Source organism: Dysidea avara, chromosome 9, assembly GCF_963678975.1.
Source record: "Dysidea avara chromosome 9, odDysAvar1.4, whole genome shotgun sequence".
NCBI lineage: Eukaryota > Metazoa > Porifera > Demospongiae > Dictyoceratida > Dysideidae > Dysidea > Dysidea avara.
This window is the reverse complement of record NC_089280.1, coordinates 5337073-5348833: the sequence shown is the minus strand read 5'-3', so window position 1 is coordinate 5348833 and position 11761 is coordinate 5337073. Positions and strand designations below refer to the sequence as shown.

General features: G+C 37.8%; 1 protein-coding gene across 2 annotated transcripts; it reads left to right on the top strand.

Moving 5' to 3' along the window:
• Positions 1-1447: 1447 nt before the first annotated feature.
• On the top strand, positions 1448-10866 carry LOC136266905 (protein NLRC3-like). Of its 2 annotated transcripts, XM_066061930.1 has the most exons (6): positions 1448-1955; positions 4201-7097; positions 7159-7247; positions 7300-7382; positions 7435-7585; positions 10603-10866. In XM_066061930.1, the coding sequence occupies exons 1-2, from the start codon at positions 1553-1555 to the stop codon at positions 7077-7079; spliced, it is 3282 nt and encodes a 1093-aa protein (XP_065918002.1). In that variant the 5' UTR covers positions 1448-1552; the 3' UTR covers positions 7080-7097; positions 7159-7247; positions 7300-7382; positions 7435-7585; positions 10603-10866. The 2 variants fall into 2 exon arrangements, with proteins under 2 accessions (XP_065918002.1, XP_065918003.1); XM_066061931.1 differs by lacking the exons at positions 7435-7585; positions 10603-10866 and having other exon boundaries at positions 7300-7383.
• Positions 10867-11761: the final 895 nt, after the last annotated feature.

The following is an 11761-nucleotide window of genomic DNA, read 5'->3' as shown; positions in this document are numbered from 1 at the left end:
CTGCGTTGTGGGTCAGCAATGACCAGTACTAGGTAAAGTACCTGCATGCGGAGTATGGTTATAATTGAAGCTTGTTAGCCATCTGGCTGAGCCATCTATATGCTGAAATTCGGCCAAAATGACGCGATTTTTGCAAACAAATACCAGAATGGTTGATACATCAGTGAGACAGTCTGCGACAGCAAGGATACGAAGTTTAAAAACACCTAACAACACGGCTATCTCGCCCAGTAAACGCATAGAGCAATCCAATGCATGAAATAGGCACTCACGTGATCGAAATTCAAATCGCGGAATTACCCATGAAATCGCTTTCATTTCTGAATAGGAACCATGCAGTGTGCTCCTTTTGTAAATATTTGCGTTAATTGTTCACTCAGGCGTGGTCTGGCCAGTGCAGGTGTGTTTTATGCTGCGATGGCATCATAGGGAGAGTCTCAGACTACTGGGCTAATAGAGATGTTGAACCTAATGCACACAAACTGATTGTCACTTGATTCCAAGTGATTTTAATGTAATTGGAATAGATTATGGCTGTATTATCCGAGATTTGAATATCGATCACGTGAGTGCCTATTTCATGCATTGGACTGCTCTATGCGTTTACTGGGCAAGATAGCCGTATTGTTAGGTGTTTTTAAGCTTCGTATCCTTGCTGTCGCAGACTGTCTCACTGATGTATCAACCATTCTGGTATTTGTTTGCAAAAATCGCGTCATTTTGGCCAAATTTCAGCATATAGATGGCTCAGCCAGATGGCTAACAAGCTTCAATTATAACCATACTCCGCATGCAGGTACTTTACCTAGTACTGGTCATTGCTGACCCACGGCGCAGTTGCTGTTCTGCTTGTCCTGTGCTCCAGAGCAAGAAACATTTTGTCTGTCGCCAAAAAGCTGCACAGATCGTGCTGCCACCAGAAACTGACCAATAAAATCAAACCACCAATACTTTGAGTTGATGATAGACTACTTGAACAATGTTGAGAGTGAATATCGTGGCATACGAAGAACCCCACGAACTGCTGCAACGAAAAATCACGCGATTTTAAGACATTTGTATCGTTGTCTACCAGAAGAAAGTGACAAACTTGGCTGCCACGCTGGTATTATTCAAGTTACACTTAGCCTAACACATGACAATAGCTAGGTAGTTGATTGGAGGATATCGATTTTTCGCGTTGCGTACCCTAGCATAGTAAAAGTGAAGCGGATACGAAGCATGATGCTAAAAGTGAAGTAAAGGATGGATAATCAGAATTATCGAGAGATGTTTTCTGCAAAAGAGTAACACTTTGCGGCTTATCACGATGTCATTACTGACGTAGCCACAAGTAATTGCCCGTACAAACAGTCTTGAAAGGTTTCTAATGGACTCAGCGTTGTATTGAGTGCTACCAGACCCTTTATGGGTCGGAATACTCCCCCCACCCCTGTGCAAAGTCTTCTGTAGCAAAGTTGACAGTAATTTCAGGAAACTATCCGCGCGCCCACATCCGGCTTTCAACCGGCTGTAAGCGCGCGCCTGGTTAACGAATGATCTGTGACTTAAAATGTCGTGTGAAGATCAGTCCATGAAAAAATCGTCCGATCAATCCAAGAATGAATCGTCCAGTCGGGCGACTAGTGAACGAAAAGTGTTTACTCGTTACTATGCTAAGTTATGTGAGCTGTTGCCGGCGACAGTTGAAGAGTTGTTACCTCATCTCGTGACCAGTAATGTCATAAGTTTTGAAGAGGAAGAAGAAATATTAACACACCCAACGTCGTCATCAAAAGCTCGTGCTATTTTACTCCCCATTCGTAAGGCATTGTTTGAGGACATACCTCGTCCATTCCACGAGTTACTAAACATTATGCAGTCATCACAACACTTCAAGTGTGTTGAGTTGGCGACACAGATTTGTTCTGAGCTGAAGATCATTTCTACCGCTGTGGACAGAGAAGATGTATCACGTGAGTTATGTGTAACTTATAACTTACCAATACTTACCTTCATACAACTTGTGATGGAGAGTGGCGCTGCCCTCCCTCCACAAAAGTAAGGGTTAGTCTCGCGTAGCCAGACCACTACTTTTCTTTTGTATGGGCGTCGGGAAAAGTAGGGTCTGGTACACCTGCATTAAGAATTCTGTGTAACGTTCCACTGTAGTCAGGGTGATTGTTGATTGCTGCTGATTGGCGAAGCCCTAAACTTCTTAGACCTGCAAAAGCATCACGTGCGCCCTTCAGCTGCAACACAAGAGAATGGTATGCAGCGATCAGGCTGCACTTTTTAACAGGTCTAAGAAGTTTAGGGCTTGCCAATCAGCAGCAATCACACCCTGACTGCAGTGGAACATTACACAGAATTCTTAACCCATTCACCGCTATAGACGCCATATGGCACACGTATTTATAAATCAACACTCCAATAAAACTTGTATGGCATGATGTGCTGGGATGCTGTAATCAATTAAGGAGGACACACCCCTTCGGTTGCTGGGACAAAAGAGTCCTTCGTGGTAACTGTTGGCATTTTGTGTGTAAATGACATAATTGCTAATTCTTGCTATTTGGCGGGTGATGTCCTTTCCAGTGTTTTTGCTGAAGAAGAAAGCTATGATGACTAAACAAGTTGTATGAAGGTAAGTTTTTGTGCATAAAAATTCAGTGCTGTTGGCATTCTGGCATCACGGCCATACATCAAGAAAAATGGTGACTGTGAAGTTGATGCTTGGGGAGCAATTCTGTCTGCTAACAACACTGGGCCTACACACTCATCCCAGTCCTTTCGCCCTTTTGATACAATTTTGCTCAACATTCCTTTAAGAGTCCTATTGAATTGTTTGACCAATCCATCTGATTGAGGATGGCCACCTGATGTTGGGAACTGTTCAAGACCCATAATTGAGGCAGTGTCTTGCAGGACGTTAGATAGAAATTCTGCAGCTCTATCGTGAATTATTTTATGGGGCACTCCATGTCTCCATATCACTTCTGCCCGGCAATGTGCTACTGTGGTAGCGGTCCTATCTGGTATAGCGAATACTTCTGGCCATATTTGCTCCAATGTCTCCCTCAACAGTGTGCAGTAGTAGTCAAGGGAATCCTTCATTACAGCATTTAATCAACAATTAGAAAGTGGGTCAGAGCAGCATAATGATAATTCAGTGTGCCTTTTCATAAAATCTTGCCGCCATCCTTCCCCTTTAAAACCATCCATATTTTAATCAGAATTCTTTTTCTCCACAATTAGTTTTACAATACGAAAACTTCTTGCTTGGGTTTCCCATGCCCCAGTTTGCAAGAAGTGATCAAAAATCTAGCTAAACTACTTTCCTCATCATTAGTTAGATATGGCTCAGGTCCTGGGTTCCCTCCGTACCTTACTCGACCTGAAATTCTATCTTTTAAGGTAATTAGAGGCACACCAAATTCCCTGACAGCTTGATGCACCTTCAATTCACCTGACTTCACAGCTTCCATGGCATGAACCATTGAGGTTTCATCCTACTGCTTACTCTTCATAGGTGGATCAGTGCCAGTGTAATCGCAAAAGGCCAACTTGAGGACTCACTTGAACTACCAGTGTTCAGCCTTGCCTTCCTGGTCTCGCACCCTTGTCTAGCAACATCACTTGGGACTCTAAATCCGTGAGATTGCTTTGGCATTACTCACCTGTATCAGTTTAGCATACAAATGTTTGATTATTTATGGATTCTCTGGAAAAGCTCTATCAATTTAATCAATAGTCGATAATAAGTTAAGCGTTTTGGTTGATAATAATTAAGTGATGGTTGATAATTGCTGAGTTATGCTACATGGATATGAGTAAAGAACATTACACTTTAGATTTTCTATTTCTGGTATACATGTAACATAGCTTACAAGGTTGATAGCTGTTGCAGGTGTTCAGTTAACCGGAACAAAGGACCCATTGTTAAGATGTTTAACAATATCTTCAAAAGTACACATGCACACTTCAGTTAATTGCATGAACAATTAAACTACCTTAAGAATAAAGTTTTCCAGTTAATACAGGCTGTATACAGCCTCCATTTCACAAACTGGCTGTTTTCAACATAACAATCACCTGGTGCAGACAAATGCATACACACTAACACTCTTTTATAATAATGCCTTAACTATACAATGCATACTTGGTTGCTGTGTATTTATCTATGCAACAGAGTAAAATATGTGAATTCTATATACATAGGTGTTGACAAACAAGACATGTTCAACCAACCACAACTGAGCCATCACATGAGTACGTATCGCAAGTTCCTGCAGAGCAAGTACAAGTCACTAGAGTTGATCTCAATTGATGAACAGTTAGACTGCTCGTCCTCAAAATATGTTAGTTTGACTCTTGTAAAGATTGATGGACAAGGAAGAGCTACATCAACAGAGAACAGAAGAGGTGACAATGTTACTTTATCTGAAGCACTTGATGTAGAGGAAGAAATAAAAAAGGTGGTTTTGATCAAAGGAGATCCTGGGATGGGTAAGAGCACACTAGCTATCAACATTTGCAAGTGCTGGGCTGAAGGTAGTTTATTACAAAATTATGATGCAGTGATTCTGTTGACATTACGCACCAAAAAGTTACAAAATGCTCAGACAGTTAATGACTTATTATTGAGTTCAGATGATGAGTTAAAAATAAAAATATTCACAGAAATTACAAGAAAGTTAGGAGAAAAAATTTGTTTCATTCTTGAGGGGTATGATGAACTACCTTACCAATTGCGCAAATCTTCTGTGTTTACTGAATTGAGAGAATGCCTTCCCAAATGTACATTGGTGTACACATCTCGTCCTGAAGCTTGTGACAGATTGGAAAGTGTTGCTTCTCGAATTGTCAAAATAGAAGGGTTTAATCAAGAGTCAGTTAATGAATACATTTCCAATACAATTACAGATGTCAACAATGGAAAAGAATTGGCATCAAAGTTAAAATCACAACTGCAACAAAATTTAGTATTAAAAAGAATGTTGAATGTACCAATCAATGTTGCAATAGTGTGCTTAATTTTCTTTTATCATTCAACGTTACCAGAGACACTCACAGAATTGTACACTTTATTGTGCTTACGTTTGATTCTTAGGCACATAACCACAAGAACAGCTAATATAGCTCAAGTGGAGGAACTTCGTTCATTAGATGATCTTCCAGAGGATATTGCCCAACAGTTTTCTTGGTTGTGTTTTATTGCATATAAAGGTGTGGAGAGTAACAAGATAATATTTTCATCTCATGAGTTACAAAATATTGGTGTTGTTCAAGAGAAAATGAGTGATCTTGGACTATTAGTGACTGCCCCCAGTACCTCAGTGTATGGCAGAGAGAAGTCATATAATTTTCTTCATAAAACACTACAAGAGTTTTGTACAGCATGGTACATCTCCAAATTGTCCGTACAAAATCAACTGAAGTGTATAAACAGTGACTGGATTAATGATAAGTATATAAAAGTTTGGAGATTTTATTCTGGTATAACAGGGTTGAAAGACAAGAAAATAATGAATTATATACTACCACATAAACTGGTGGAATCATATCTTACTGTGAGGAGAATACGGCACTTGTTGGATTGTGTGTATGAGGCACACAATAGTGAATTGTGTCAAATAGTGGGGGACCACCTTGATGGTAACATTGATGTTCTGTTTTGTAAACCACATGTTGTCGACTTTATTCTTACTCACTACAAGGGAACACTGAGACAATTACATGGTGGCTATTGGGCTGATGACCAGTTTCAAATAGTACTCCAGTCATTAAAGAGAAGACAATCTCGATGCAACAATGACAATCTTACCTTTAATGTCTCGTATTGTAGTGTTACTCCCCAATCATTTTCCTTACTAGCTCAATTACTATCAATACAGCATTGTATTGTGGAACTCAACATTAGAGCAATTAAATTCCAGTCTACAAGTGATATGGATTCTTGTGACTATCCAAACTCAAATGTAACTTCTACACAGTTGTCAGATATACAGGTACTATCCCAGGTATTCACCAGTAGCAACACTCTCAGTGTATTAGACATCAGTGGAACTGATATTGGTTCTGAGGGAGCTGCTTATTTTGCTAATCTTAGAAATGTTTCAATTTGTGACCTTAGAATGGCACATTGCAAATTAGGTCCTTCAGGAGTAGATAAGATTGGCGAAATGTTGTATCACAATAACTCTATTATGTCTATTGATCTTAGTAATAATGACATTAAGGACAGTGGAGTAGAGAGGTTAGTGTATCATTTCACAAATGACACAAAACTACAACACATTAACTTGTGGAGTAATAAGATCACTGCACTTGGTACTAACCACTTGAGAAGGCTAATAGCAACTGATCATCCAACACTCACCAGCATTGAGTTATCGGGTAATAATCTGGAAGATGAAGGAGTACATGTGATTTTATCGTTACTGACAATAACAATGGAGTATGTTGGATTGTGGTGGGTAAACATGACATCATTATCTTGTCCCATCATTGGTGCTTCATTGAGCAAGATTAAGTCTATCAGTTTTAACCTACCTGATGATTGTGAAATGATCAGTGACAGTTTAGTCAACTCCACTGTGTTGAAAAAACTCACTATTCGTGATGTCAATTGTGATTCAGCTAACCACAAGATGTTGGGTGCTATTAGACAAAGTGATAGTATTGAAAGCTTAAAACTCCACTATGCAATCTTCAAAGGGTGGGCAGCAGATATTGTTAAACTATTAGAGTACAGTAAGACACTTACACAATTGACCATCACAAGTACAAATCAACCATTACAAGATATACTATTAATAGCCGATTCCTTGACAGTCAACAATTCAGTAAAAATATTCAAATATGGTGATAGAGATATGGACCAGGCATCAACCATAAAAGTTTTGGAACAATTAAAACAAGCTAACACAGTGGAGGAAATAACACTAGGGGTATCAAGTAAGGCTGTTGATGACTATCAGTTTTTAGGAGATGTGGAGAAATGTGTCCAGCAAATCAACCACAATAGGAGCATAAAAGATGAGTGCAGTGTACTAAATGTGGAGATTGCCCTCTTTTATGATGTATATACACTGTAATACTTGAACTCCTCACTGGTAAGTGCTGAGTCCACTGTATATATATGATCAATTGTTAGTTACATATCACATCTCCCAGGAATGTTGCTCACAATGTGGTACATAGTGTTATGTTATTGGACTGTTCCCTTGAGCTGACCAGCACAAGTAACACACAAACTACATCAGGTGATCAACCGTCTCACTATTGGTCACTGTGTTATGTACCTGTTGTAACCAGACTTGTCCCTTCAAGAGTGTAGTGGTAAGTGAGACAAGAACATTTCATGGACAATACTCTTTATGTGTTGACTACTGAAAATGGTATGTTACCTTAATAGACTAACATGACTATATTACTGTTGTGTTCTCTTAGGAAATAACTGAGCACTCATATATACCTGTGCTAGGTACACACTAATAGGAGAAGATCCATACACCAGGAATGATCCATGTGGGGTGGACTAGACCACACTTACCAGCTGAAGTGGTAGTAGGAACTGATCACAACTTTTGCTGGATGTTTGGTAAGGAAGGAGCTTCAGGGGGACTTTTAGAAAATTTGCTGACTGGTTTCCAAATCAAAGGCAGAAAAGCCCATCAGGGGCAGGGTCCAATTCTGAGATGTTTTATATTAGCTAAATATGATTAAAATCACCCTAATAAATCGTTTTACAGTTAAATCTTACCACTTAAATCTATATAAGAAAGATTCGATGCATTATGGAAGAGCCTCAGAAGTCATAATAGCTCAGTCGATTATCATTTTTAAAGGTGCTTAACACGTTCAAGACTCGAGAGAAGCAGTTTACATAGTTTGATTGCTAAAACTTACTATCTTTTAGTATACGCTTCGTTTTAAACTTAAAATTCACTAGCTGAGCTTTCAATTTAAAAGGCTGACTAGCTTCTGGAAAGCAGTGTAGAACCATGCCTGAGGAGCTTCTTTGTTCATGTTCTAGCTGTGAATGTGTAAAAATAGCAACCAACTGGTAGATAGTTCATTGCTACATTTCAAACACTTTTTAGGCATTACTGGAGGTGTTGACGACGATCACTTGTTTTGTACAGATGCTATAGGTCTCCCTTGTGACATTGTACTAAAATAACACAATACGTTAACAATTATATAGCAGTATTTATAGTTATGCAAATACATGACTTACAAAGATGGGGCACTGCAGTGAATGAAGGTTAATTACACTGTTTACATGGCGTGCTGCAATAAAACTAAACTCTTACTCCTTGCTCAATAGTAAGTGATATTTATAAAAGCCACTGGTCATGTATGCCTAGTGACTTTACTCTTGGAGAGGAGTCTCAACTTGTCAGAAGGTACGAGGAGGGCTATGATCTACCTGATTCTGATCTTAGCTACTTAGCACCATCTGACAGAACTGATAGAGTCAATACTTTTCAGATGCTGTACCTCTTGAGCCAGTAACATGCATAGACTCAACTTCCTCTGAATGTGAGAATAATGATCTTCAACCAACCATAACTGATGTCACTCCTGGATTTACTCAACTCCTCATATCAACTGTGCTGCCAGCTATACCTGAGGTTACTCCTGGCTAATTAAACAAGAACACTATGCCATCAGGCAACCAAAACGATTACTGGCTAAAAGACTTGTAGTTAGTTGTTTTCAATACTTAATTTGTCTACAGTACACACTCAATAATGATCCCTCCCACTGATGTTCATTATTGACTGACACAATCACATCAGCTGCAAAGCCATAAATATTGTACACTTCTGGAACCACCTTAATCAATGGCTTACTACTATGTGTCAACAATAACTAACTGTAAGAAATTTGCTTTAGTACACTTAGTTGTGAGATAACATCCTTTTATGTGAACAGCACCTATATATAGTGTATCATAAAATACAGTACTGTATAGTAGGGATCCCCCTAAAATGATGCATGCTCCCAAATGCCACCCAAAAAACCCCATCATATACTGTATAGCACGGTACAAAAAGCACCTTTACAGAAGAGTCTTAGCTAATGTGTATACCATAATTTGCATTTTTTCATTGTAAAATAATTTCATATGCAAAACTTGTACAAAAATTTCTTACACGAAAACTTTTACATAAGATCGAAGTACTCTAATAGAGCAGTCTTTTACATAAATTATACAAAAATATTTTTACACAAGAATTTTTATCATGAAAAGTTTTGCACGAAAATAAAGTGAATTACATTAGAATAAAAACCCTACAGAAAAACAAATACTGAAAAAGGATTCAAATCTGAACATTAGTCTGCCTGCCTTACTCCCCACCTGACCACAGAAGTGACGCATCATAGAAGACCACAATATCAAACTCACCAGTTTTGGGTTCTAGCGAGTGTCTGCCCTCTGTACCTTGCCTTTTCTTTTATCTTTAATCATGCTGATCATTTTAAAAATCATATTGAGGTATCAATTTCCCATATTGACACTTTCCATATATAGATGCTGCAAAATTATTTAAAGCGTTCATGTTATTATACTGGGTCTGGGATTTTTTTTACGTTCTTCACAGTTTTAGATGCATGTTTCTGACTCCCTGTATATACAGCCCTAGGCCAGGCCTAGCCTTCTCACAGGTCCCTAGTAGGATAGCACTTAATACTATATAATATAAGAGGTATTACTATAGATCTATTATATAGCTATTGTATGATATTTGATATATAGTTACTATATGTATTATATAGATAATGTATGGCTATTTCCAATGCATGCACCGTACCTGTACCAGCACGATAAGGTTGAGTATGCCCTTTTATGATCTAGCAACACCAATAACTGATTGAGAACCGGACACACCTCATAATGACCTGTAGCCATACAGTACTTAGTGCAATCTATAATATCGACCACACCTGTTACTGATAGCATGCACATGAAAAGGAGGCAGCTGCAGATGCCCCTTAAATATCGTGTATAGGCCAGTTGTCTGAGGCTCACTCGAGATACTCTAATAGAGCAGTCACCCTAATTAAACTATAGACTATAGAGCACCGGAATTCCCCCACTATAAGTAAATAGCCATATTCAATTTTATAATAGAACAGTTGCATGTGCATATCATAGCTATATGCTACAACAAAAAAAAACTAATGTGTATATTTAAAAATGAAGTGAGATCTAAGCAATAGAATCCATTGAAACAAGATACGAATGATGATAATTATTACAACATAACCCTATGGAAAAATCCCTACTTTGGCACTGAACAAAACAATAGTTGCGATATGACAAGGTAGAGATTTCCCATGCACAGGGTTATGTTGTAATACAATCATTCATACCTTATTTCATTATTTGAATCGTGACTTTGTTTTTATATTAATATTTTTATTATTATTGCAAGCATGCTAGTTTCTATTGCAAGCATGCTAAATCCAGTCATCAAAATGATGAATTCTATTGTAAAAAGCTGTTATGATACATTTCTAAGTATCTAGAATAAAAGTTGTGAAATGTTTTATTGCATAATTGTTCTTTAATGTACATAATTACGGATTGTTCGTGTGTCTTTGTAGCCATGAAAGGTCTCACTATTGTGAACACACCAACACAAGGACCACCAACACAAGGACCACCAACATGACAAGACATCATGTTTAGATTCATCATGTAACTTGTGCTGGTCACCTTAAGGGATCAGTCCAATAACATAACACTATACACCATTATTATGAATAGCATTCCTGTGAAATGTGTTACTTTGATTGCTATTATTTTAGAATGTGTTATTAATTGTATTCTGTTGTATACATGTTTTAGTGGGTGTGTTTAAGCGCAGTTACAAACTGATATATTCAGGGAGGTTACAACAAATCACAAAAATATATAATTAGATTTAATTATAGTTTATCTAAAACACTTCCTTCTATAGTGTCAATGGTATAGGCCTGCGGGAATTATGCTCCAAATTTCCATCATTATTCTATGCTAAATTTCTCCTAAAATTTCATCAACATGCTCGTTTATATTCTTTTTATGCTTCTGATATTATTCCCCGCTGAAATATAGTTAGTTGGTACATATGTTCACCAAACCATAGCAAAACTGTCTAACATATATGCACATGCAAAAAAAAGTCTAGCAAAACAGTGCATACTAATTTCTTATGTAACTGTCAATAACTGCATTATTATACACACATACCGTATTTCACTTTATTTTCGTGCAAAAAATTTTCATGTAAAAATATTTTTGAATGATTTACGTGAATGACTGCTCTATTAGAGTGTATAAAAATTTTCGTGTAAGAAATTTTCATACAAATTTTGTATACGAAATTATTTTACAACGAAAAAAAAGCAAATTACAGTAATTTACCTTTTTTCTTAAGGCTTTATAGCACAAGTGCTGAAGGTCTGTAGGACACCTGGTCCTACAGCCTACTCTTCATTAACAAACAAACAAGCTAACAACCACATTAACTTCATTAAGTATGTTTGAAAAGTTGAAGAAAGAAGAAAAACATCCATGACTGGGCCTGGGCAGGCTTAAACCTGCAGCCATCCGATTTAGTGCTCATATATAGGTAAAGTTCGATGACTATTATACTGCAACTTTAATAAGGACACCTCTATGTAGTCTTGTAATGAACTTTGCTGCTGGGAGTTGAAAGAAGACTTCAACAGTGAAAAGACTCACTTAGACGCTGCTGATAATGGCTGCAATGTATTGTTT